General features: G+C 33.8%; 1 protein-coding gene across 1 annotated transcript; it reads left to right on the plus strand.

The window, feature by feature from the left end:
- Positions 1 to 2,108: 2,108 nt before the first annotated feature.
- Positions 2,109 to 6,722, plus strand: LOC127091222 (dihydrolipoyllysine-residue acetyltransferase component 4 of pyruvate dehydrogenase complex, chloroplastic). Its single transcript, XM_051029789.1, has 6 exons — positions 2,109 to 3,188; positions 3,761 to 3,952; positions 4,036 to 4,123; positions 4,223 to 4,293; positions 4,423 to 4,506; positions 6,336 to 6,722. The coding sequence occupies exons 1-6, from the start codon at positions 2,280 to 2,282 to the stop codon at positions 6,438 to 6,440; spliced, it is 1,449 nt and encodes a 482-aa protein (XP_050885746.1). The 5' UTR covers positions 2,109 to 2,279; the 3' UTR covers positions 6,441 to 6,722.
- The last annotated feature ends 19,368 nt before the right edge of the window (positions 6,723 to 26,090 follow it).

The following is a 26,090-nucleotide window of genomic DNA, read 5'->3' on the forward strand; positions in this document are numbered from 1 at the left end:
GAGTTTCTTAGTGTAAGACTAAAAAAAAGTTGATGTGATATTTCAAGGCTGCCCCATCGTTTGATATATATATATACCTAGTATGACAAAGAAGTAGTGGATAATTTGTTACACAATGGTTGAAGATCTTAACATGATTCACCTTCTAACGTCTCTTTCTTGGAACTACTGTTTTTCAAAGATCACTTGTGCAAGCTACTTTCCAATAATTTTTTTCTATCTTTATAAAAGGGAGCTGCAAATTCGAAGGAAAGTTAACAACCAACAAATAAACTAACAGAACAACATTGAGCTAAAGTTTTTATCTGTTTACTGCACAAGTTCTTAAGATTTCTTATCTTTGTATATCTTAGAAATCTTAAGTGTTAAGAATCTTTGTGGTTGTTGTATTACTTATATACCTCTGATTTACAAAAAGTATAGTTTACATCTTTTCTACTAAACTATTTATTTAAAATAGATGAAGTCTCTTGCTAGTGTTTTTGAGAAATGGAATGCTCTTTCTAGTTCGCTTGAGTAGTTGAAGCCTCTTGCCTGTGTGCTTAAGAAGAAGTCTCTTGCTAGATTGCTTGAGCAAAAGTCTCTTTCTAGTGTGATTGAGCAATTGAAGTCTCTTGCTAGTTTGCTTTAGCAAAGTGTAATTAGTTTGATTATAGTGAAAATCTCTTGTTGGACAAGGGGATTGGACTACTCTCAATTTAAGAGAGGCACCAGGATAACTCTGTGTGTTGCTTTATTTCTTGCTTTTGAATATTATGCATTCCGCTGCTATTAACTCTGAGGTCGAATTCTGAACTTATTCAGATTCTGAAGTTAGTGTTTCAGAAGTGAAAAAGAATTAAGTTACACAATTCAACCCCTAATTTTTGTGTAATTTTCTCACCTTCATTAACAACATCAAATTGGACACAAACATATCTTTTAAAATTGCTTACTTTAACATCAAATATGGGCACAAAATAAACATCATCATTGAAGAAAATCATTACAACATCACATTAACAACTTGTCTTACAACACTAACTTCAACATAAACCATAATCACCACTTATTGATCAACATACACATCAACATAATAAAAATCATAACTAAAAACATTATGACAAAAACTAGCATCTTCAACATCTTCAACATGTTCTTCATCATCTCCTTTGTGTAGTAGTCATCTCCATGGATCTTCATCAACTTCTTTAACATGTTGATTTCTGCGTCCTTTTCATCGCATTTTGAACATCTCCTTTGTGTGTTGATTTCTGTTTGCCCTTCACTATTACACTCTTTTTCAACCCACTAAAAAAAGTTGCAGCCACAGTTTGAACTTTCACTCTATTAACATATAACAGTTAACATTATCAAATAAGACATATCAGACAATAGTAATAAATGTACCACAAAATTTCTGCAACACCAAAATAACTTCCCAAAGTTTCATCCTTTCATAACTGTTTGTATCGCTGCATTTGCTCCATAAGCACACCTTGGTTAGATTTCACCATGAGTTACACTAGAAATGAAGGAATTACAGTTCAGACTATGTGAATTTGAGAAATTTGTAATGTATGAAGCCATTGTTAAAAAAGGGAGAAGATGAACCCGATTGGGAGAGGATGATCACAGTTCTAGGGATTTGATAAATAAGAAAGTGACTTTTTCTAATTACTTAAAGTAATATTCAAAACAATTGCATCTCAACAACGTTACAACCAAATAAACACCGTTAATGACAACTATGCATTTTTGGAAGATAATCATTAAAAAATGTCATCGGTGTAGATATTATGTAACTTAAATGACTAACTTCTAGAAAAAAACTTAAGGAATCAACCTGTTACAATTAAATATTCTAAAAGTCTTTTTTTGTATAATTTTACATTATTTTAAATTTTATAACTGATTTAAACATTCGAGTGTTAATCTTGCAGATCCAGTCTACGCCACCATACTATAGATTAACATCACCGATTTTAAAATCGGTGTTATCGATCAATATCCATAGCATATTTAACATTATGGAACAAAGTGTAGAACTAGGTTTGTAACAAAAAAAAACTAGCTCATTAAGATTATTAAGTTGTATTTATCGAACATAATAAATAAACAAACTATTTGCATCGATGAGGTCGTTGGACAACAAGCATTACTTGTATATAGAGAAGTAAAAAGAGTGACAACTACATAGCTAGCTATCAACTCTCCCTCGTCGTCTCCGCCCCTCTCAACTGTCCTTCTTCATATCACCTCTCCTCTCATTCCATTCGATTTCACTCTCACTTTCCAAAATGAACGCACATTCCTCTTCGATAATCTCAATGGCTTCTCCTTCTCCTTCCCAATCTCTCCGCAACTCAACATCCCTCCCTTTCTCAACTCTCATCCTCCCCCGCAACTCCTCCCATCGCCGCCGTCACTCTTCCTTCAAAATCCAAGCCAAGATCCGCGAAATCTTCATGCCTGCACTCAGTTCCACCATGACCGAGGGTAAAATCGTCTCGTGGATCAAATCCGAAGGCGACACTCTCTCCAAAGGTGATAGTGTTGTTGTTGTTGAATCGGATAAAGCTGATATGGATGTTGAGACTTTCTATGATGGAATTCTTGCTGCTATTGTTGTTTCTGAAGGTGAAACTGCTCCGGTTGGTGCTCCGATTGGTTTGCTCGCTGAGACTGCTGAGGATATCGCGGAAGCTCAAGCGAAAGCCAAATCGGTCAAATCCGGTTCCGGTTCTTCTTCTCCTCCTCCTGAAATACCTGACACTCCTCCGGTGACTTCTCAGTCTCCTTCTCCTCCTCCGCCACCACCGGTTAAGGCTGTTTCTGATGGTCCTAAGAAAATCACGGCAACACCTCAGGCTAAGAAACTTGCGAAGCAGCACAAGGTTGACATTGCTTCCGTCAATGGGACTGGTCCGTTTGGTAGGATTACTCCGGCTGACGTGGAGGCTGCTGCTGGGATTGTGCCGTCGAAGAGTAATGCACCTTCTGTAGTAGCTTCTGCTCCGGTGGCATCGGCTCCACCAAAAGCTGCTTCTTCTTCTGCTGCACCGCCTGCGTTGCCTGGTTCCAGTAATGTTGCTTTCACAACTATGCAGTCTGCTGTTGCTAAGAACATGGTGGAGAGTCTTTCTGTTCCTACGTTCCGTGTTGGATATCCGGTTACCACGGATGCTCTTGATGCTCTATATGAGAAGGTATAAATTTGAAATTTGAAATTTGATATAGGATGATGATGGTAATGATGATGAAACTGGCATTGTTTGATTTTGAAATTTGATATATGTTTTTGATGATACTGACATTGTTTGATTTTGAAATATTATATGATGATGATGGCGATTGATGATATGATGGCATTGTTTGGTTTTGAAAATTGATATATGATGTTGATATGATACTGACATTGTTTGATTCTGAAATATTCCCTCCATTTCAAAATGAGTGTAGTTTAAGATTAAGGAATGTAATAATGTTGTCATAAGATATTACACTTTTACACTTTTGCTAAAACGACAGTTATTTTGAAATGGAGGGAGTATGATGATGATGATGATGGTAATGAATATATGATACTGGCTTTGTTTGATTTTGAAAATTGATATATGATGATAATGGTATTATTTGATTTTGAAATTTGATATACACTGTTGACGGTGGTGATGATGATAATGGCATTGTTTGAATTTGAAATTTCTGTGATGTATGGTTGAAATTGAATATTATTGTGTTGGGGTTTTAAAATGTGATGTTGAATTTTTATGCTCAGGTGAAACCTAAGGGTGTTACTATGACGGCTATATTGGCCAAGGCTGCTGCCATGGCACTTGTTCAGCATCCAGTTGTCAATGCCACCTGCAAAGACGGCAAGAACTTTCACTATAACAGTAACATTAATGTTGCTGTTGCCGTGGCAATCAATGGTGGTTTGATAACCCCAGTTCTTCAAGATGCTGATAAGGTCTGTGAATTTTAATCTATTTGCTGTTTTATAATTTTTTTTGTTCAATTTCATTGGTTGATTGTTTTGTTGTTGTCTTGTAGTTGGACTTGTATCTGTTGTCCCAAAAATGGAAAGAGCTAGTTGGAAAGGCTCGTTCAAAGCAATTGCAACCTCATGAGTATAATTCAGGTTTGTTTATTGTTGTTGTTGTTATTTGTTGTTGGCAATTTGATTTCTGTGTTACTTGAACGTTTTAACCCGATATTAATTGTGCCTGGTTACCTGCAGGAACTTTCACGCTTTCAAACTTGGGTATGTTTGGAGTTGACAGGTTTGATGCCATACTTCCACCAGGCCAGGTTAGTGATTATTTCAAGGATTTTTGTTTATTTTCTTCCTTATTTGATAAATTGAGAGATTATCTGCCTTATTTTCTAGCAGCTTGAACCTTATTTTTGGGGAGGTTAAACTTTTTCATTTATTTTCAGGGGGCTATCATGGCTGTCGGAGCATCAAAGCCTACTGTTCTGGCTGATGCAGATGGATTCTTCAGGGTGAAAAATAAAATGCTGGTGAGTTATATAATATACACTTTTCTTTCTTTTTATGCACTCATGATTCGAACAATAGATAAAGCCCGGGTTAACATAAGCAAACACTTTTGTCATTGCACCATAGTCAGCATATGAAGGCATAAACCTTTGTCATTGCACCATAGTCAGCATATGAAGGCATAAACCTTAGAATTCATTTGCACTTTGGCACACTAGCAATATAATTTTCAAAAGGGTTAACTGTTGTAGGGTTATAGCCTAAACCTTAGATTATATCTGGGTGGTGTTGTGCCACGAGTATACTTTTCTCAAGAACAGAAATTAGATTACATCTGCAAGGTGTTGTGCCACGAGTATACTTTTCTCAAGAACAGAAATTAGATTACATCTGCAAGGTGTTGTGCTTGGGAACATAGTTTCTGCAGATTTATTTTACTGGCTCTGTTTAAACATTCACCATAATGCTTTTTTTCTAATCACTTAAACATTATTTGCTGGATTCTGATATTCACTGAGGAAACCTACCCATAAGGGCACACTCTGAATTTTCTGTTTCTTGAATTTCTGATTCCTTCTCCTCTTACCCTAATCAACCGAAGTTTTCAGTATTCAGAATGCTATCGTCTTACCTGGCTGGCCTAGATCGTAGTCTTTCTCTCTTGAAGAAAGTATTATCGAGACTTTTCACACTCCATCTTGAGCTTTCTTTATGGATAGGTTTCACAGGAACCTTATTCAGATGATTCGATTGATTCCTAGTGGATAAGGTGCATTTTAAAATACCACATAGGATGATTTTGTAGTTTAACATATTTCTTCTACTAAGTTCCTGGGCACAGTAAACGATTGGACTTGTTTCTTATTCTTATCCTCAAGGCTGAAATTCATCGTTCTATTTTATATTCGTTGACACATAGGACTCACAACCACAACTTCCTCTGTAGTGTTTTGTTTTTGTTTTTCCATTTGAAAAATCTATACACCTGATTCTCTGCAAACAAATTCCAAGGCCGCGTTTGGGGTGTGAACCATGAAACTAACGATTGGGAATGTCTCCAAACCATCATGTCGAGTGCAGCGTTATTTCCTTCATAGTCAGTTAATAGATATCCCCTTTTATTAGCAGATATTGTAGAGCAACACATCTTTTTTGTTTCTTTTCATAGCATGTTTTTTTTTGTTTATGATATAATCTTAGTTGTAGAGTTAAGAAAATGAATAATTGAAAAGTTAGAGATATGTCAATAAGCCTTAGAGTCAATTTCAACCTAAGTGAGAGTAAAAAGGATTATATGGAATGCTAAACAAATTTTATCGGGGAGGTGAACATAATACAAGTCGATTGTTTTTAAGGTACCATGGATCTGTAAAACAAAGTAACAGATAGATAAGGGAAGATGTCAATCATAAAATAGAAATAGAAAAGAGTGGATGAAATGGAGGAATGCTTCATGTATGCTATGCAATATAAAAATACCACTCAAGCATAAAGGAGAAAAATTTATCGCATAGTTATAAGATTTGCAGTGTTTATTTTCACAACCAAAAATCTGCAAGAAACAGTGACTCCTGCTTATCCTATTAAAATGCACAGTTTCATTACCTTGTTAAAATTTTATAAATTAATGACCTCACATGCATGATGCCTCACTTTGGTGATAAGATGTAGAAAACATTTTTCTTTCTTCATCTGGTACGCATCATATATCACAAATCATAAGAAGCACCATGTCAAATACTGGTTCAGATGGTTCTCTTCTGTCAGTTTTTGATACGAACCTTATGGAATCATTTTTTATTTTATTAACCAGGATCAAATTAATTGATTCTTAACTTTCCTTTTTCAGGTGAATGTAACAGCTGATCACCGAATAATTTATGGGGCTGACTTGGCTGCCTTCCTTCAGACATTCTCTAAAATCATTGAAAACCCAGAAAGCCTAACATTATAGTCATTCTTCAGAGATATATATTTAGTTCCACCGGAAGGTGTTTCTTGAGAAGCTGTTTGGCTCAATTCTTAAACTTTTTGCACTTTCTCTTTACACTTTCATTTTGTTATACTTTACTAGATCAATCACCCGGGAATTCTTAAACTTTGTACTTTTTCTTTGCACTTTCTTTTTGTTATATTTTACTAGCTCGATCACATAGAGATGCACATGCATAAGATTGTAATAATATTTGTGAGAGACCATAATTTAATTGTCTACTAATTTATTAATAAGTTTAAATGTTTGGTGTTTAGATAAGAAATACAAAGACCTGTATCTTGAAAGAAAGAAATGTATATAATAGTAGTTGTACCATATTTCCTGTAAATTTGACTAGTGGTGGGAAATGGTGGCAAACGGGTGGGCATGCCTACCATGTTAAGATCCGTCATGTAAAAGTCCGTAAAAAATGGAGTGGGGTTGGGCGAGCACAATTGAAGATGCAGGCTTACAACTTCTGTCCGCCTCGCACTAAAAGTGAGGGCTGGGCTGCGTGGGCATTGCAAATTGCAAGTTTAAAAATACAAATTTATGTTAATGTCTATACCCGTAAAAGCTTCCAAAAAAAAAAAACGGATGTTAATGTCTATACCCGTAAAAGCTTCAAAAAAAAAAACGGGATAAGATAAGCTAGACACATTATAGGATGTAAACATAAACTCTTGACCCTCCCTGTTTAGTCTGTATTTTGCATTTGCATTTAGTGTTGCATTTGAGTTTGAGTTTGGTTTTGTATTTCATTTAAATTTGAGTTTCATTGAGTCTTTTTATAAAAACTCAAATGAAAGTGAATATGTAACAAAATCTTGCATTTGAGAAAGTTTGAACGTCTCTCTCTCTCTCTCTCTCTCTCTCTCTCTCTCTCTCTCTCTCTCTCTCTCTCTTATTCCTCTTCTTGTGTATGGTGGCGTGGGATACACTGGTATGGTGCTATGGTGGCGACGTATTAGTGAAGAAGGTCAAACTTCAGTCCCTACGTAAGCAATATAAGAATCTCAGCATGTAGAATAATGAAAAGGTATCTGATTACATCTCTAGAGTGATTGTGGTCACTAATGAGATGAAGTCTTGTGGAGAAATGCTCTTTGAACAAGTAATCATTGAAAAGGTAATGAGATCACTTACTTCTTAGTTTGATTACATAGTTGTAGCCATAGAACACTCTAAAGGTACCAACACCATGAGAATTGAAGAACTTTAGAGTAGTTTAGAGGCACAAGAGTTGCGTCTGACTGAAAGAAACTCTGAACAAGAGTTAGAACATGCTCTGAAAGCTCATACTCTGAAAGCCTATTCTGGCAAGAAGAACCAGAAGCAAACATGACTAGAGAATAAGAAGAAGTATGATGTTGGTGTTCGGAAGTCAGAACTCTATAATTATGATAAGAAACATCATGATGTTCAGAAGGGAAATGAGAAGTTTGAGAAGAAAAATGTTTAGTGCTACAGTTGTAACAAGTTTGACCATTTTGCTGCTGATTGCTGGTCAAACAAGGTTAGCAAGGGTGAAGAAGCCGACATAGCCAGAGCAAATTCTGATGATGAACTTATGCTATTGATGGCATCTGAGAATGTAGGTGGATCAATGATAGACTGGTGGTATATGGATACTGGCTGCTCAAATCACCTATTTGGAAACAAACAATGACTTGTTGATTTTGACTCTAGTAAAATGACCAATATCAGATGTGCTAATGATGAGTATCTGAATGCTAAAAGAATGGGAAATGTCTGATTTATGTTGGACAATGGAAAAATGTAATGATCAAGGATGTATGGTATATTCCTATCATGAATAACAATCTGATGAGTGTAGGCCAACTGATTGAAAAATGATTTATAGTAACCATGAAGAGCAATCTCTTGAAGTTGTATGAATGTAAGCATAAGCTGATAATGCAATATGAACTGGAAGAAACAAACATTCAAAGTGAATGTTGAAACAACAAACACTCAATGACTTAGTGCAAGAAGTGCTAAAGGGGAAAGTGAGACGTGACATAAGAGATTGAGACATATGAACTATAGAAGCCTATGGCGTATGAGTTCAAAGAATCTGGTACATGAAATTCCTAAGATTCTGACACCATAGAAATCATATGATATGTGCATGAGAGACAAGAAACCAAGATTTCCATTCTCATCATAAATTCCTTCAAGAGAAACTCATGCTTTGGGTGTGGTACATTCTGATGCATGTGGTCCATTTGAGGTACCTTCACTTGGAGGAAACAAGTACTTTGTTTCATTTGTAGACGAGTTCACAAAAATGACATGACTAGTACTCATCAACTTCAAACATGAAATGTTTGTTGAGTTCCAGAAGTTCAAAGTGAAGGCTGAAAATCAAAGTGGACAAAGGTTGAAGATCCTCAGAACTGATGGTGGAGCCGATTTTAACTCAACAGAGTTCAAGAAGTTCTGTAAGGAACATGATATTATTGAGCATGAGGTGACTGGTCCATACACTTCACATCATAATGGCCTTGCTGAAAGGATAAATAAAACTTTGTTTGACATGACTAGGAGCATACTGAAGGAGAAGAATCTGCATATGCAATTGTGGGGTGAAGCAATTGCCACTTTAATATATGTGCTCAACAAATGTCCAAAAAAAAAGTTAAAGGAAGTAGTTCCTATTGAGAAGTGGACTGGAAGAAAGCAAAGTGTCAGTCATTTTAAGGTGCTTGGTTCAATATGTTACAAACATATACCAGAAGCTAATATAAGGAAATTGGATAACAGAAACAAGGTAATGTTGCTTATAGGTTACCACAGTACGTGTGCTTATAAGCTCTTTGTCCAATCACCAACAAAGTTGAAGTCAACAGAGATGTCATAGTGAAAGAATCAGAAACATGAGATTGGAGCAAGTCTCAATCCAACTCTAGTGCAATGTCAACACTAGAGTCTGATGCTGCCTCTGAAGGAGATTCTTCCTCTGAAGGTGATTCTGACTCTGAATGAGATTCGGGATTTGAAGATGACTCCGACTCCGAAGGTGAGTAGATGCCACCAAGAGTTAGACAAATACCAAGGGGACTTACATATTTTGAGTTGCTGCGAGATACTAAGATTGATTTTGAAGGAGAAGTCATACAAAGTGCCATGACGGAAGACTCTAAACCTGTTATCATCAATCAGACTCTCAAGAAGAAGGTGCGGGTGAACGCCATGAAGGAAGAGCTTGAAGCCATTGGAAGAAACAAGACATGGGAATTGACTATTCTACCTCAAAACAAGAAAGCCATCAGTGTGAGATGGGTTTTTAAGATAAAGTTGAAGTCAGATGATTCAGTTGTCAAGCATAAGGGAAAGTTAGTAGGTAGATGATTCCTACAAAAGTCTGGTTTAGACTGCTTTGACGTGTTTTCACCGGTAGCCATACATGAAACCATAAGGTTGATTATTGCTATAACTACAAATAGGAATTGGCCTTTGATGCATTTAAATGTAAAGTCAGATTTTCTAAATGATCAATTGCAAGAAGAAGTTTATGTGTTACAACCTCCTGGATTTATGAAAGAGAACAAATAAGGGATGATGTACAAGCTGCATAAAGCCTTGTATGGGCTAAAACAAGCTCCAAGAGCTTGGAATCTGAAGATTGATTCATTTTTCAAGCATATGAGATTCAAGATATGTGAAATGGAATATGGTGTGTATGTGCAACATACTTTTGATGGTAATGTGATTATGATATGTCTTTATGTGGATGACATACTTTTGACAAAAAGTTATACTTCTGAGATAGACAAGTTCAAGAAGGTGCTGATGAATGAATTTGATATGATTGACCATTGGAAATATGGTATATTTTCTAGGGATGAAGATTTTGCATTCTAAGAAGGGAATTATTGTGCACCAACTGAAGTATCAACTTGAGTTGCTGAAGAGATTTGAGCTGATGAATAGTAAGTCAGTAGTCACACCTGCTGAGACAAACCATAAGTTGGATTCTAATGATGATGACGAGGATTTAGATGCTACAACCTTCAAATAGTTGGTTGGCTATCTTAGATATCCGTGTAACACCAGACCTAGCATATGTTATGAAGTTGGAATGGTGAGTAAGTTTATGAGTAAACAAAAGTGGTCAGATTATCAAGTTGCAGTCGGGATTCTGAGGTATGTAAAAGAAACCCTGAGGCATGGATTTTTTTTCCATCTGGAGTGTCAGATGCTGCTGAGTTGATATGCTACTCAGATTCTGACTGGTATGGTGATAGAGTGGACAAAAGAAGCACTACAAGATACATGTTCAGTATCTGGAAGCCCTAATTTCTTGGTGTTCTAAGAAGCAACCAGTGGTTGCATTGTCAACATGTGAAGCTGAATACATAGTTGGTGCTTTGTCAACTTGTCAGGCTGTTTGAATGATGAATTTACTGAAGGAACTGAAGTTCAAGGTGAGCAAACCAGTCAGATTGATGATTGACAACAAATTTGGTATAAGTCTTGCTAATACTCTAGTGTTGCACGGAAGAAGTAAGCACATTGATACCAAGTACCATTTTCTGCGCAATCAAATTCATAATGGAGTACTTGGGGTTGACCATGTCATCACTCAGAAGCAATTTGCAGATGTGCTGACCAAAGCAATCAAAACTGAACACTTCATCAATTTCAGAGATGAAATTGGTGTTGCTGATTTTCAACTTGAATGTGAATTAGGGGATGGTGTTGAATGTAATTCAACATTCAAGATTGTTTAGTTTTAATTTTGCAATTGCATTTAGTATTGCATTTGCATTTGAGTTTGATTTTGTATTTCATTTGAATTTGAGTGTCATTTGAGTCTTTGTATAAAACTCAAATGAAAGTGAATTTGTAACAGAATCTTGCATTTGAGAAAGTTTGAAGGTTAGTTAGAAAAGTCTCTCTCTCTCTCTCTCTCTCTCTCTCTCTCTCTCTCTCTCCCTCTCTCCCCCTCTCTCTCTCTCTCTTGAAAATTCAAGATTGTTTAGTTTTCATTTTGCAATTGCATTTAGTATTGCATTTGCATTTGAGTTTGATTTTGTATTTCATTTGAATTTGAGTGTCATTTGAGTCTTTGTATAAAACTCAAATGAAAGTGAATTTGTAACAGAATCTTGCATTTGAGAAAGTTCGATGCAGGTTAGTTAGAAAAGTCTCTCTCTCTCTCTCTCTCTCTCTCTCTCTCTCTCTCTCTCTCTCTCTCTCTCTCTCTCTCTCTCTCTCTCTCTCTCTCTCTCTCTCTCTCTCTCTCTCTCTCTCTCTCTCTCTCTCTCTCTCTCTCTCTCTCTCTGTGTGTGTGTGTGTGTGTATGTGTGCATTGTTTTTCATCTTCTTCATCTTCTTGTGAATTGTTAATGGAGGTTCATTGTTGAACTCCAACACGTCCTACACTAAACTACAGACAAAACAAATTTATCTAACGGGCCGTGCCCGTTTTGTCACCCCTAAATTTGAGGGAAGCCGATTCTCTAACTTTGATGTGGGAACCTCGCACTAACTTTCACTCATTTTTGTCAATTAGATAAATAATCAAGACACACTATCAAAAGTCCATATACACTTACATCCATCTGACTTTCTCGTCAGTTGATGTCTCCATGCCATTCAAAAGCCTTCTTCGTCGCTAGGCTTATAATTATTTTTGTGGGAATGATTATTCCAACATTCATTTTTTTCATTCAATCGTGAGGGAAGAGTCATTGTGAGTTTATTTCTCTTTTGGTCTTCAGTTCAGTTTTTATTAAAAAAAAGAAGCAAAATATCCTTTTTGGTTCCTTAACTATACCATTAGATTCATATTGGTCCCTTAATTTTTGTGTGTCAGATTAGTCATTTAACTCTTAAAACGTGTCATGTTAGTATTTTTTGTCTAATTAACGACGAATTTAGTGACCGTTTTTTGAATTTTTTTGTCGATTAGACAAAAAGACGAACATGACATATTTTAAGAGTTAATGGACCAATCTGACAAAAAAATTATGGACTAATTTGAACCTAAGGATATAGTTAAGGGATTAAAAAAGATATTTTGCCTAAATTTTTTTATGGCCACCTTATTTTTCAATGTTAGATACACTCGCATCCTTGAAAGGTAGAATGCAATTGTCATTAGGAATATTTATATAAATTTAAACCGACTCAAAAATATAATTGAAAATTGCAAAAAGCTGAATAATTTTAAATGTGTTTATATTCTCTTTTATTAAAATTATTCATATTTGATCAAATTTGAGATTGATTTTTTAAAATTGATTCAAACTATACTGAACGTTTATATATTTTAATATTTATTTATTTATTAGTATGATATCTTATGTCCATTTATTATTTGTTGATATGTCTTGTATGTTACTTCTAACATGTTATTTTAAAATATTTTTATAATATTAATATGACTTAAATGCATTTTTGCTCTTTTTGTTTGGGCGTTTTAAATAATTGATCTCTATTATAAAATCAGCGATATTAGTATAATAGTCCTTTAATTATTTTTATGGTTTTTGAATTTTTTTTAGTCCCCTCCAGTTTTATCTAGGTGACGATGATGATTAGAATAAAAAAAACTATTTTTAATTACATGTCATTGATAAATAAGATATTTTAATATTTAATAATATTTTTAACTAATCTCAGTTATCGCTTTCTTCCATCCTTATCTTCCGCATCCCAATTCAGCCAAATAATGCCCTTGGAGTGCAGTAAAATATTTGTAAAGTCTCACATTGTTGTCTTCTTATATTATTAAAATGTTTATAAAACTTGATCGAATATAATGTATTGCATTGGGGCATCGGACAATTCCAATGACATTATTTGGTTAAATTAGTTAAAAATATTATTAAATATTAAAATATCCTAATCATCAATGGTTTAAAACACCCAATCAATAGAGATAAAAAAATACATTTAAGTCCATTAATATTAATAAAATTATTATTTATAATTTAAATATTCAAAATCAATTCAAATTTAATCACTTTAAATTGGATGAGTCAGATAATTTTTTTTTACATAATTATTTAAATCAAACCAAATAATTTTAATTTTAAATTAGATGAGTTTTTTTCCTCAAAATTAATCCAAACTACACACAAATATCTTTAATTGCCAGCAAAAGTGAGAGGAATAATTTCGAGGTGTTTTATAATGCAAACTTTGTTTGAACATAAAAATTATACATCAAAATTTAATATCAAAGTGTAGGAGAATGATGATAAAGAAACAATATTTAATTTATTTTTACCAACAAAACAAAAAGAAAGTGATATAAGGAAAATAACTTTTGTTGATTCAAATTACAATAAACTGTGCACTAGAAATAAAAAATAAAAAAAAAATATTAGAATCTCTATTTCTAAAATTCAATCTGTGTCACATTCTAAGTCTAGAATTACCTTTTCATCCCATCTTAAGAATTTTTCTCCTTAAACTACTCTGTTGAATTATTGATTCACTTCACCCAATCAATCTTGTGACAAAGTATTTAAAATTTACTCCTCTTAATTGTTTATGATAAAAATATTGTTTTTTTAAAAACTTTTTTATTTATTAATTTTAAATTTTTACAAAAAAAAACTTTTATTTTGATGTTAATAATAAAAAAATGGTAAATTAGAGGAAAGAAAGAGCAAAACTAATTTGGTGGAGTGAAAATTGTTTTCACATTGACTACAATAATTAATTTTATTAAATTTTTTTCCAAAAGAATTGAACAACTATATCAAGATATGTAACACTTCACCCAATCAATCTTGTGACAAAGTATTTAAAATTTACTCCTCTTAATTCTAAAAGGTGGCATACAAAATGCATGCATCGAAAGAAAATATAAGAAGAATGATTCTAAAAAGTGACACCAATAATTGAGATTACACAGATAAAATTACATGGCATATAAAATGTTGATGTATCAACTAACTAGTTTGAAGGGCTATTTAATAAATGATAGGGGTTGGCGACATCTCCTCTCCGTCCCGCAAAAGCTCACAAAAAAGTGGGGCACAGCGGGACGGACATAGTTGAGGATGCGAGTCAAAAAAGTGAGGGTGGGGTAGAAAAAACCTGTTGACACTATCTTTTAAGTTTAAAAATGCAAAAATTTATGTAAATGCTCGTGCCGTAAAAGCCCATGAAGAAAACGGGTCGGGACGGGGACATTAAAGGGTGAGAGCCTAAACCTTTGTCCATCCCGCACTAAAATGCTGAAAAACAGACATGTTCAATGGACCAGACATGTTTTACCACCTCTAATAAATTATAATAGATAGTTATTTTGGAGCAAATCATTTTCTAACAAGATTACCTTAGATTGTGGATAAGTCTAGACAAAACTCACATGCTCATTAGAAAGTGACCTAACCGAATGAGTTTGTTGAACACGAATGTGTCTGTATGATTTCATTTGTAAATTGAAAAATATAATGACATGTAAATTTATGAGTGTGAACCCCTCTTTTATTTTATATTTTATTTGGAGTACGGAAATCCCGTCGAAGAGTAATGACAATCCCTCTACAAGCAGTTTTTGATCTTCTTTGGAGTATGAAAATCCCATCAAAGTTTCTCATTTTTTCGTGGAGATTATTATTAGACAGGTTACCAACAAAGAATAATCTGTTGATTAGAGGAGTCATTAACAACATTCGTGATGCAAAGTGTGTTCTTTCTTCCTCAAATGAAGAGAACTTGTTTCATCTCTTCTTCCCGATTGCAAGTTTTGTGTGGAGCAAATTGGGAGCGTGGTTGGGTTGTAACCTTCATAGTCATGCTAATTAGTGTGCGTTGTTTCTATTTTTGAGTGGAAAGTTGCAACTAACTTTTGGTAAGGAAAAGGGTGAGATGTTTTGGATAACAACATGTTGAATTATCGGTGGGAGAGAAACAACTCATTGTTTAATGGTAGAAGTTTTAGTGTTGATAAAGTTGTCCTTTCTATTAAATTCATCACGTGGAATTGGTTCCTTTCTATTAAATTCATCTCGTAGAATTGGTTAATTGTTGGTAATCTTATATATAAGGCTTTTAGCTAGATTGATTGGTTTATCGTGTCTTCTCTTTGTACGTAGTTTTGTTGTGATTGTTATCTTTTATGTAAGGGTAATCATACCCTTTATTCTCTCTTATTTTATAAATCTCTTGCTTATAAAAAAATATCTTAAATATCACAAGAAAATATTTTATTATTATAATAATTATTAGGATCAATTTTTTAACTCAAAACTCAATTATCTTAAATTATTATGTAACACATGAATGATTTAATATTCCTAAATCAATCATCTAACAAATAGTTATTGAAATTAAAATTTAGCTGTCAATAAAAATTTACAATCTAATTTCATTTCATAATTGGCCAGAAGATTAAAAACACTACACAAAAAGATAGTTAAATGATAATTGACATTTAAATATATAAAATAGGATTCAAAATTACATAATTTAAATAGATTAAAAAAGATTCATCTACCTTTAAACTGGGAGAGAGTTATTTACTTATTGAAATTAATAAATAAAATAGATAGAAATAGAGAGCTTACACATAAGATTGCGCGCAAGAGATAATTGACGTTATTTGAATCACTAAAATGAGCCTTTGAATATTATTTCGTTGAAAGCTAGGATTCTCCGAATATATCACTTCAAGAAATCCAATCATTAATGTCTAATATTTTTAGCGGAATTTTGATTCCACGCAAATTTATGACGGTCTTAACGATATCAAAACACATATTACTCCGACCTGATTTATAAGCAAAAAAAAAGACAAATTTTACGTTTATTAAGAAATATAGTTAAGTCCATTTAAGTTTCTTGATTTCATGTGAGAGAGACAACACAATTATTAGTATACCCTCAATTAAATTGTCTTCTACTAACAATATTAAGTAATTAATGCATGAATATTTTTGGAATAAAGACATTAAATGCATCTAGATTTGTTGACATTTGCTTATATTTAAGGCAAAAAATATTAGAAGACTTTTTCATATAAATAAGGCCGGAGGGAGTACATACATATACACAATATAGTAAAAAAAAGAAGCTTTGCTAGGGACAAACCAATCGAGTCACACTAAAGATGATGATCTAAAGGAGTAGAGTACCAAAAGAATCAAGGAAGGAGTTACAAATTTCACAGATACTTCTTCAATGACGTTGATTTATGATGAGCATGGTTACGACCATAAGCATGAAAATAACAACATTTTAGTTAGTGATAACAATGATAAAAATTTAACAATAAGAATAGAGAATGATCACGACGACAAAATATTTTGAAATCAAATGTTACATGAGAATACCACAAAGAAGAGTATGAGTGTGATAGGGAGATATATAAATCATACATGGACATGGTTATAGGGAAGGATGTGGCCACATCTGGCATATTAAATTTAGAGAAGGAGGGGGAATATGAAGAATAGGAAAATGGAAGTGAACGATTGAAGGTAAAGGAGAGGAAGGTAGGAGAGTATGAATGTCCAAACTTCACCATCTCATATTATAAGGAGAAATAAATCTATCGTCCATGGAGGAGATTGATGATAGTTAAGTTGTTAGGAAGAAGAATAAGGTATAAGGCATTGGAGATAAGGTTAAAACAGATGTGGGTCAGAAAGGAATAATTAACATCATTGATATGAGAAATGACTATTACCTAGTAGCCTTTTCCTATGAAGAAGATAAGAATGCAACGTTATTGGATGAACCTTGGTTCATATATGATCATTACTTAACAATGAAAAACTTTGTTAGCGTCTTTGAATTTTTGGTGTTGCTGCAAAACTAAGAACAAATGGAGTTGAAACAGAGAAATTAATTTGCACGATAAACTTCCAAAGCGTGTAGTTTTACACTAAGCTTAAGGAACAATTCACCCCCACCAATCTTTCTATGTTGGATGCAAAAGGAGTTACCGGCGAATTTCCTGCAGGATACTTTGGAATCCTTAACGAGAATTGCACAATCTCTCTAAGCGTATCTGTTGATAATATTTTACAGAAGAATGTTTCTTTCAATTGCTCTCATGCATTAGAGAAGAGAAAGATGATTTAGAATGAGAAATTAATTGAGATTGGTTTTTATGTGTTTTCCCACCATGACCATAACCTGTAATTTATATTGAAAATCACGTCTGTTATGAAACAGTAGCAACTCTTAGAAAAGGCATGACACTATTCCAATTGCAACTTAGTAACAACGTTTCGCATAAGAATAACAAATATTTGTTTATACGTTGCAACTACTCCTAAAAGAAAGGAAACCAATTAAATGACACTTTAGACCAATAATAATTACTATAGACCATGCAATTCAAATATGAAAACTTTGAATATAATATTTATATTTATATTATTAATTCAAATAATATAATCATACAATTAATTATTATTTTGGAATTTTTCTCACAATCCCCCACCATTTTCAAAATAACTAAATCTCATAATTCTGGAAAAATCATGGTTTCAGATATTGGTATCTCACAATTTGAACCAATACTTAGTAAGATATGGGTTTCACTCATCCCGAATAGACATTGGTAGACAAGCTTTGAACCAACTATTCATTAGAACAAGTGTGCAAAACTTACACATGAAATCTCAATACTATCAAAAGAATTGTAAATATGACACATTTGATAAGGCCCTATGTCATGTATCCTTTTCATGAGAATTTAAGAGTCAAGCCCTTGAACTCTATGAAGCAGCCTACTTCATTCTCATATAGGTAGACTATATCAAAAAAGCTCCCATAATAAGCATTCCAGCAAACATATGCTATATATCTATTAAGAGAATAATCTCATCCTATCACTTTTACTTTTATGGTCTGAGTACTTTTTGCCCATTGGGATGTTCCTATTGTTAAGTACTTCAATCACTCTAATAATATACTTTCATCATTAAACTCAAGACTTGATTTTAATCAAGTGTGAGTTGAGTTTCCACTATTGGTGATCAATAAGATATGGGCTTGAGACCCATCCCCAATGATGTCTTCAACACCATGTCTTTTGTCAGACCTTTCGTCAAAGGATCTGCAAGATTATTATTAGTTCTTACGTATATTATGGAGATTACTCCATTTGAAATTAAATCTTTCACATAGCTATGTCTTATACCAATATGTCTAGATTTTCCATTATATACTTGGCTATATGCTTTAGATAGTGTGGATTGACTATCATAATGTATGGATACAGGTGCTATTGGCTTTGGCCAAATAGGTATCTCATACAACAAGTTTCTTAGCCATTCAACCTCTTTACTACCTGCAGCCAGAGCAATAAATTCTGCAACCATGGTGGAGTCGGCAATGCAAGTCTGTTTCTTTGAACCCCAAGAAACCACACCTCCACCAAGATTGAAGGTCCATCCACTAGTGGATGCATGATCTTCTATATATGTTACCCAACTGGCATTTGTATACCCTTCTAAAATCGAAGGATATCCACTATATGTTAAAGTGTAGTTAATCGTCCCTTTCAAGTATTTTAATACTCTATTAATAGCATGCCAATGATCTTTACTTGGATTACTTGTATACCGACTTAACCTACCAACAACATATGCTATATCAGGTCTAGTACATGTCATAACATACATCAAGCATCCAATTACCTTTGAATATTCAAGTTGTGCCACTGGACACCCTTTATGTGGTTGCAAATTAACATTTTGATCAAATGGGGTAGAAACGGATTTGCAATCAAAATGATCAAATTTCTTAAGCACCTTTTCAATATAGTGAGATTGGGATAAGCCAATATGTTCACCATCTCTTATGATTTTAATCCCTAAAATCACATCTGCTTCACCTAAGTCTTTTATATCAAATTTTTTGGATAAGAAAGCTTTAGTCTTTTCTACCTCTTTTAATTCAGTACCAAAGATTAACATATCATCCACATATAAACAAATGATAACTCCTTTTTCATTGTTGAATTTACTATAAATACATTTGTCAAATTCATTTATTTTGTATCCATTGGCCAACATAACTTGGTCAAATTTTTGATGCCATTATTTGGACGCTTGTTTTAACCCATATAAAGACTTAGTTAATTTACACACTTTATGTTCTTGGCCTTTGATAACAAACCCTTCAAGTTATTTCATATACACCTCTTCATCCAATTCTCCATTTAGGAAAGCAATTTTAACATCCATTTGATGAATGACAAATTTATAGATGGAAGCGAGTGTCATAAGCACTCTAATTGATGCAATTCTTGCAACAGGTGCATAAGTATCAAAATAATCAATTCCTTCTTTTTGTGTAAATCCTTTAGCGACAAGTCTAGCTTTGAATTTTTCAATGGTACCATCAACTTTCATTTTCCTTTTAAAGATCCATTTACAACCTATGGGTTTTGACCCTGGTGGGAGATCTACTAATTTCCAGGTTTTATTACCCATAATTGAGTCCATTTCCTCTTGGATGGCTTCTTTCCAAAAGGCTGAATCTTGAGATTTTATTGCCTCTTCAAATGTTTCTGGATCATTCTCTAGGTTATAGCAAATTGGTACATAACGATTTATAGAATCATTATTTCCTTAGGAACATGAAGAAGTCTGATCCATAATTTTTTACTTTTCGGATTCTTTTACTTTTTCTAGGTTCTGAACATCCCAACATATCATTATTTGATACATTATTTTCTAGACTTTGAACATCATAATGAACATTGTCTTTGCAATTTTGAATTGAGGTAAATCTACTTTCTTGAAAAATTGCATCTCGTGACTCAATCACGGTATTAATAGGATATGAGTCATTGGATTCAATAACCATGAATCTATATGCTTTGCTGTTTTCAGCATAGTCCAGAAATACACATTCAATTCCTCTTTCTCCCAATTTCTTTCTTTTTGGTTCAGGCACCTTAACAATTGCTCTACAATCCCAAACTTTTAAATATTTAAGATTTGGTTTTCTTTTCTTCTAGAGTTCATATGGGGTTATCTTGTTCCTTTTATTAGCAGGGCTTCCGGACTAGGATACTGAAGAATGGGAAGGTGGGAATAAAGGAATATTATAAAATTTTGTGGAAGAAGAGAGGGGTGAATGTATTTCTAAACAAAAAGTTCAGGTTGATCCAGAAATGGATGTAGAAGTGTCCAGGAAACACATGTGGGTAGTGTTGTTGTTTAACAAGATTAATTGACTGATGCGTATTGTTTTTATGATGAGTAAAATAATAAAATTTTATTTTTGAACTGTAGAGGAGCTTCGAGTAAAGCTTTATTTAGATATTGTAACCCATATGTGTCCCAATATAAGCCAGTTATTTTGGTAGTGATTGAAACAAGATGTGATCCTATGAAACTTAATAAATCGTTTCAACTTACGAGGTATAATGATAGTATCATGATGGAGAATAATGGTTATGCGGGATGAATTATGATAACTTGGAGAAAGAATCTTGTGACACTGGAACTGTGTAAGAAAAAGTTACAATACATTCATGTAAAGGTCAAAAATTCGACTGGTAAGGAGTGGATGTTCACAACTATACATGCCCCTCCTAATGAAGACAACAAGAAGGCTCGTTGAGAATATTTGGAAGACATTGCAATGGACATGGAGCTGCCATGAATGTTAGCTGGTGACTTTAATGATATAGCTAGTATCTCTTAAAAGAAATGAAGGGGGTGCAAGTTTCCATTCGAAAATGTAATGTGTGCAGATAAAGAATAAATGTTAGTAAATTGTTGGATATGGGATCTGTTGCGCCTAAGATTACATGGAGAGGTCCCATCACCGTGGGGGTAAAAGAATTAATGAGAAGCTTGATCGAGCATTATGAAATGGAACTTGGAGAATGGAGTTTCCATAAATTCTCATATCATCACCCTATTCTAATCATCCTAAAATATATTAAGTATGGCGAGACACCGAAACAATTTAAGTTTGAAAGTGATAGAATGTTATAGGAGTCTTATCACGGCATGATATCAAAGGTATGGAGAAGTGATAACAGTTTAGAGGAAACCATTAAGGTGGTTAGGGAAGATATAAAAATATGGAAGTTCAAACCCTTTGAAGAAGTTATAAAAAAGAAAAGAGAGAGACCTTATCTAGATTAAATGGGATATTATCATATGAAGAATATTCAAAGGAGGATTAATAAAATCAGTATGCTAAAAAATAAGCATGGGGAGCCGGTGAATGATTATTATAGAAAGCTTTTTGTGATTAAGTAACAAGTGGAATGGGTGGAAGCAAACATATATCACATATCCTATCATTGAAATCAAAGACATGCAATGACTAGATGAGCAAGTGAGTCATGTGGAAGTCAAGAATGCAGTTTTCTTCTTGAACCTATCAAAAGCTCTTGGTCCGGATGGATTTCCAACAGGATTTTATCAACAGTTGTGGGATATTATCGGGAAAAAAGTTTGTGGTTTAGTGATAGAAGTATGGATGAACTCTAGCGAAATTGCAAAAGTTAACCAGACTGATATTTTCTTAATCCCAAAAGTAATGCTACCTCAAACGGTTAACCAATTTTGACAAATATTTCTTTGTAATGAGATCTACAAAATGGTGAGTAAAATGGTGGTTAATAGAATAAAAGCTTGCATTCTAAAACTTGTGTCGCCTTATCAAACAACGTTTATGCCAGGTAGAAATATTCATGAAAACATAATTATTGCTAAAGAAGTCTTGCATAACATGCACGACAAGAAAGGTAAGAAATGATACTTTGTCATAAAGGTAGATTTGTCAAAGGCTTATGACAAGATTATCTAGGAGTTCATATGGCATATCCTTCCGAAAATAAAACTTCCAGATATCATCATAAACATTGTCATGCATTCAATTACGAGCACGAAAACGAATGTGAAATGGAACGGGGCTAGAAGTGAATTCTTTATGCATTTGTTCATGTTACTTCACCAGTACAATGACATATCATCGTATAAACATAACAATTCGTTAACCGATCATACAAGTCAACACAAACATCTATACAGTAGGCACATGACTACCAACTATATCACCAAGCACTACAATGATGTAGCTCTGAGCGTTATCTTTCTAACACTTCAAACATCGCGTCATTTGGATCTACGAATCAAAAGTTATGGCGTAAATCGTCAGACAATTACACATGTAATTTTAGTCAAATATTCAGGTATTAACTGCAAGTGCACAGTCTAATCGCGTAGTTCTAAAAGATATCAATCCCACAGGGACTTAATGAATCGATATACCATTTTTCTAAGGTTACTTCGTAAAGCTAAGGCGGATGATCCTTTGATGATTAGGGGGAAAAGTAAAACTAAAATTGGATCTAGATTAAATATCAAATAACGCGGATATCAGTATGTAGTTCGTCGTAATTAGGGAATCAAATCTTCGTTGGTTTCTTAGTTTTAAAATAAGTCTTTTCAGTAGACACTATTAATTAAAAGTCTTTTCTCAAACTCTCGCTCTGTTAAATCAGACTATGACTTTATATTAACGTACGCTCTCACTATTTAGTTAAATCTAAAATCCCTTTTTGAAAACAATAGAATCTATAGAAACTCTTTTTAAGAAAATACTAACCGTTTAAACGCCCTCGTCTCAAACTCCCGCTCTGTTGACTTAGACTATATGATTAAACTTAAATGCTTAACTCTCGTCCTCACATTTAACCTTTAAAAATAATTTTTGAAAATGATTAGAATTTAATTAACTTTAAAAATTGCTTTCGCCCTGATTTAAAGTTAATGTTCAATTTACAATGTCCAGTTAAAAGCTCAAACTGTCGTTCAATTGATTTTAACTTCTTTATGTCTTTTACTTTCGTACAAAAACTTTGGTATTAACCCTGTAAATTGAGACCATAAAAAGAGTGACTAAATTTTGAAACAAATTTAAACCAACTAGTTTTGATTCCTTTATTCCGCTTACTTTACATACCAATATCTAAATTAATTAGCCGGACATGGCAAACACGCATAAACAATAATCATGCATAAATACAGCCATATCAAACAGACAATATATATAAACAGCAGCACAGAGCATATGTAAATTAAAACAATAACTCAATTAATTAATGAACCTGGTAAATTACTAGAAATCTTGGTTTTGTTCCTAGCTTCGATGCTCGAACACTCCACCACAAGTCGGTTGGATTTGTTCTTCACAATTCTTGAGCAGACAGGTAAATAAAACAAGGAAATAAAAATACTGTGATCTGACGTAAGGTGAGATCTAGTGAAAAGTACACAATAGTTTCCGGTGTAAAAACTATTGTGAGAAAATAAATTGAATGCTTATTAAATTAAGCTAGCAAAGAAAAGAAAAGCAAAAGCAAAGAAAATAAAATGCTGAAGAAAATATATTGCTGTAAAAATATTGCACGGCGTGGAGAGATACGGCAGAGAGAGGAGAGCTTCAATTGGATCCCTTGAGGTCTATTTATGTTCCTCCATAAAGTAACCGTTTCCCAAAAGTTCCTTCAGTATGGTTTCTAACGCGTCAACGAGTCAAGCGGAGAAATAAGGGAGAAGTGCTTCTGTTACGCGCGTCAAAGGAAGAAAAATAGGAGTGGGGGGGGGGGTGTGACGTCCGTCACACCATGTGTTACGCTCGTAACACTAAGTAGAGGGGCGTGACGCTCGTCACATGAGTGTGGCGGTCGTCACAGGCCATTTTCCTTGTAGTTGGCGTGGGTTGGGCTTTAGTGAAATGCTTTTCCTAGAGAATTCTCTTTTTGCACCCCTTTTCTTTCCTTTTCACACATGCTTCAGTTTATGTTACCTGAAATAGATAATAATAGAATACCAAGTAATATCGAATAATATAAAATAAATCGAATCAAATAACACTATAATTTAATTAAATCAAGTCCAAAAATATGATATTATTTCATGTTATCAAACTCCCCCATACTTAGACTTTTGCTTGTCCTCAAGGAAGATACAATGTAGAGATTGATTTCAAATATTAGCCAGATGAAATTTCCAAACACACATCAATTCGTACTAGGTTGCAAGTAAATCTCATTTAGGAATAACCTGAGTTTAGTCTTAACATCAACAACTACCGTCACAACATCAGATAACCCCACCTTATGCAAACCAGTTCGAGTCGTGCTATTATAGCTAGCCTAGTTCTTTTACTCTTATTTCACTCGTTTTCATTCTAGCGAAATCACATTAAGCCCATTATCTTTTCGCGCACATAGTGGAGTAACCGGTTAGCGATTCTGATCCCCTTTTAGCTAGAAGTTCTGGTACATAAGTTGGATAACTTCGTTATTTAGTCCATTGCAAATTGTGGGGGATCGGACCGTAGTCCACCCTACCAAGTTCAGCACCAGAAACCGCTGAACCAACTCACAATGAATTGTTCATACTATGTGTTTTTTTGTAGGGTCTGCAACCTTTGGATTAAATGATCGGGTAAGGATCACCTAACTTAATTAGTGCATTTCCTGATTTTTAATATGTTGTTTTGGGAATCATTCACTTATATTCATCGGCTCTCCACGTAGTTTGCTATTAAGATGGTGCCGACTTCTCTTATAAACTACTCGGGGTTACTATAAAACTAAAAATGCAAGGAATATGTATAATAGGTACTTATCCTGATCTAACATGTTGAGGTTTTTAGAGCGTTGGGGCGGTAATAATTTTTTTCTTGATTTCACTCAAGTTTTATAAAATAAGCAACCTTTATACTTATCGAGTGTGTTAAATTTTTGTTATGGCTCAAGAAAATTGAGGGGAATAGATGATAAAAACTTTTCACACTAGGGACTTAACTTAAAATAAATTATATATATATATATATATATATATATATTGTATATGAAAGGGAAATAACATACTTGAAAGGGAAATATTGAAAGGAAAATAAATATAACTGAAACAAAGTTTTCCCCCCTACACTTAAATGAAACATTGTCCCCAATGTTACAAAAAAATGAAAGAAAAGGAGAAGAAGAAAAGAAGAAAAATTTAATTAAAATAAAGAATATGAAGAATGAAAACTGAATAAAATCAAAAAGAGTAATCAAGGAAAAAATAAAAATTTGTGGGTTGTCTCCCACAAAGCGCTTTGTTTAATGTCACAAGCTCAACATAAAACTATTAAATGTTAATCTATTAATTTTGGAGACAATACGTCTAAGTGCAGGACTTGCGAGTCTTCATTGTTTTCGTCATAGTGATAATGTTTTAGACGCTGCCCGTTTACGATAAATGATTCAATAGATTTTCCTTTAATTTCTACAGCTCCACTGGGAAAGACATTAGTGACTTGGAAAGGGCCTGACCATCTAGAGCGTAACTTTCCTGGGAATAACTTAAGTCTAGAGTTGAACAAAAGGACTACATCGCCTTGTTTGAAAGTTTTTCTTGATATGCATTTATCATGCCACTTTTTCGTTCTTTCCTTGTAGATTCTGGCATTTTCGTATGCGTCTTGTCTAAGTTCCTCTAATTCGTTTGTATCAAGAATTCGCTTTTCACTGGCGGCCTTATAGTTTAAATTTAAATTTTTAATAGCGCAATAGGCCTTATGTTCTAACTCTACCGGGAGGTGGCAAGATTTACCATAAATAAGCTTAAATGGGGTTGTTCCTATGGGAGTTTTGTAAGCGGTTCGGTATGCCCATAAAGC

Source organism: Lathyrus oleraceus, chromosome 6, assembly GCF_024323335.1.
Source record: "Lathyrus oleraceus cultivar Zhongwan6 chromosome 6, CAAS_Psat_ZW6_1.0, whole genome shotgun sequence".
Classification (NCBI taxonomy): Eukaryota; Viridiplantae; Streptophyta; class Magnoliopsida; order Fabales; family Fabaceae; genus Lathyrus; species Lathyrus oleraceus.